This window comes from Loxodonta africana, chromosome 3, assembly GCF_030014295.1.
Source record: "Loxodonta africana isolate mLoxAfr1 chromosome 3, mLoxAfr1.hap2, whole genome shotgun sequence".
In the NCBI taxonomy this organism is placed as follows: domain Eukaryota; kingdom Metazoa; phylum Chordata; class Mammalia; order Proboscidea; family Elephantidae; genus Loxodonta; species Loxodonta africana.
Genome location: NC_087344.1, coordinates 183,468,948 through 183,471,127, shown reverse-complemented (window position 1 = coordinate 183,471,127; position 2,180 = coordinate 183,468,948). Strand labels below are relative to the sequence as shown.

Genomic DNA, 2,180 nt, shown 5'->3' with positions numbered 1-2,180 from the left:
AGCTCCTTCTTAGGTATGAGATTCTTCCCAAATCAGAAGGTTCTGGAGACTGAATTCAGGGCCTCAGGAGCAGAATGTTCTTAATGAGCAAGAAGAAATTTCAGGGATGGTGGAAACTCCAGTGGCAGCAATGGAGCAGGGTCCCTTATCTTTTGAAAACATCCCCTACTTCCCTCCTCCACATCTTTTCTTTTCAAAGCCATCTCAGACTACTCAGATCCTGGATCTCCTTCAGATGGGATTTCCATCCTGAGTGGCTTATTATGGAGGTCTGTTTAAATAATTCAGACTGGAAGCTGGAGGAATCAACAAATACCAGGAAGCTCAGAGTACCAGGAAAGATAAGCTTTATTGTTGCACACTGATGGGGTATTTGGAAGCAGAGGCTTCTCTAGTACTTAGGCCTCCTTGATCTAGGGCACAGAGCAAGAGCAGGAGGCCAAGGTCCTCAGCAAAGGAGAGGATCCTATCACCTGCAAAGCTAGGCAGCTTGGTTCATGAAAGGGAAGAAAGGGGGTGAGAGTGAGCAAAGGCATTGACTTGAGGCTGGTCCTTGGCTGTGGTTCTTCAGTTCCTCAAAACTTGGAGGTCAGCAGCAGTCCCCTGAGTCATGGCAACAACTGGAACATCCTGAGGACTCACTCTCACCGGAATGCTGGGGCTGACGCAGGTAGAATCGTGGAAACCGGTAGGAGATGAGACAGCAGTTGCCTCCAAAGCCAGAAATACAGTAACTGGGAGCACAGCAGGAGGGGGCAGGATGGGGGCATGGAGCAGGGCATGAAGCTGGAACCTGAGGGGCCTGTGGTGGGCACTTGGGTGGACATTTGGGGAGGCACTTGGCAGGGAGCTTGCATTTCTGCTTGCTTTGTTGATAGGACATCTTGGAGAGAGATGGATTAATCTGAAAAGCAATGCAGGTATTTTGAAAGTCCAGTTGAATACAAACCTTGCTTTTATCAAGATTTTTTTACAGAGCCTGAAATTCTGCAATTGATTTTCTGGCTACAGGAGCTATGTCATTACAATGGAGTACTCCTGTTTTCCTGGCATTGGAAAAATCAGGCACTGGGTAAGTTAGAATATGGTGACACCTTCTCCTACCTGTCCTGGTTCTTCTAAGATCCCTGAATTCAAAGGCAGAAGCTTAGGGCAATAGCTCCCAAAATCTTATTTTTACCATAAACTCTAATTTATGCACTGAATGAAGTATGTTTCTAGGCCAAGAATCTAAGACTTCCTTCCATGGCTACACCACCTCCATTTATCATCTCCCTTTTTCGTTTTCTTGCCTTATGAGCTTTGCCATAAGTCTTACTCTTCAGCCCTCTGTGGCTGTCTCCTGTCCTACAAACCAGTCTTTCCCCCCAGTTTCTAGTTAACATTTGCCCCTAGTGGGATTGCTACTTTCAAGTCACCCTGTGATCTCCATGAGCCTGATCTTCCTGGAATTACCAGTTAGTCCCCTTTCCCTCTAACCTAGAGTGCTTGTTCCATTCAGCTGAGGTACGGCAGTCTCAGACATCTCAAAGATCAGTGACACTACTCACCTCTTCCTCCTAAGCTTGCGCAAGCTATGGACAATTCAAATGAACTGAGGAGACACCATGAGCTGAGGTCTTTTATACATATCCTGATCCCAACTCGAGGGAATGAGCCACAAGTGATGAGAAAGCTGTTTCTCAACCAGGTGGCTGTGATGGTGACTTCCCACATTCCAGTAGTCTTGTCATTCTGTCACTGGGTCACTGTGTCACCTCCAGATCCTTATGAGTATTCTTCCAGAGCATCTCTCCCCTCCATAAACCCTGGAAGTATTTCCATAAAGATAAGAAAATCATGATTTACAAGGGAGTTTAAGAAGAGATAGCTTGAAGATTGAAAATAAGGATACTGGAGGCATCCAAAGCATGAATGAGCAGAAAATCTAAAGTCGTAAGTATTAGATCAACCCAGGGTATAGAGAGAGATTTCTGTGGGTTTCATCAACAGATTTGGAACTAATAATCTAAGCACTCACAGGCCACTAAAGAGGGCTTCGTGTACCTTCTTCAGATACCAACATGCCTGAAACATTGACCAATGGTGTAGCATTCCAGGCCCAGGCCCAGCTGGAAAAGGTTTTAGGCTTCTTCTTACATCCACATACAGGCAAAGAGACTAGGGCCAGAGAGGGCAAA

General features: G+C 45.9%; 1 protein-coding gene across 1 annotated transcript; it reads right to left on the bottom strand.

The window, feature by feature from the left end:
• Positions 1-455: 455 nt before the first annotated feature.
• On the bottom strand, positions 456-1,540 carry LCE7A (late cornified envelope 7A). Its single transcript, XM_064283172.1, has one exon. It carries the CDS (start codon positions 881-883, stop codon positions 590-592), a length of 294 nt encoding a protein of 97 aa, XP_064139242.1. The 5' UTR covers positions 884-1,540; the 3' UTR covers positions 456-589.
• Positions 1,541-2,180: the final 640 nt, after the last annotated feature.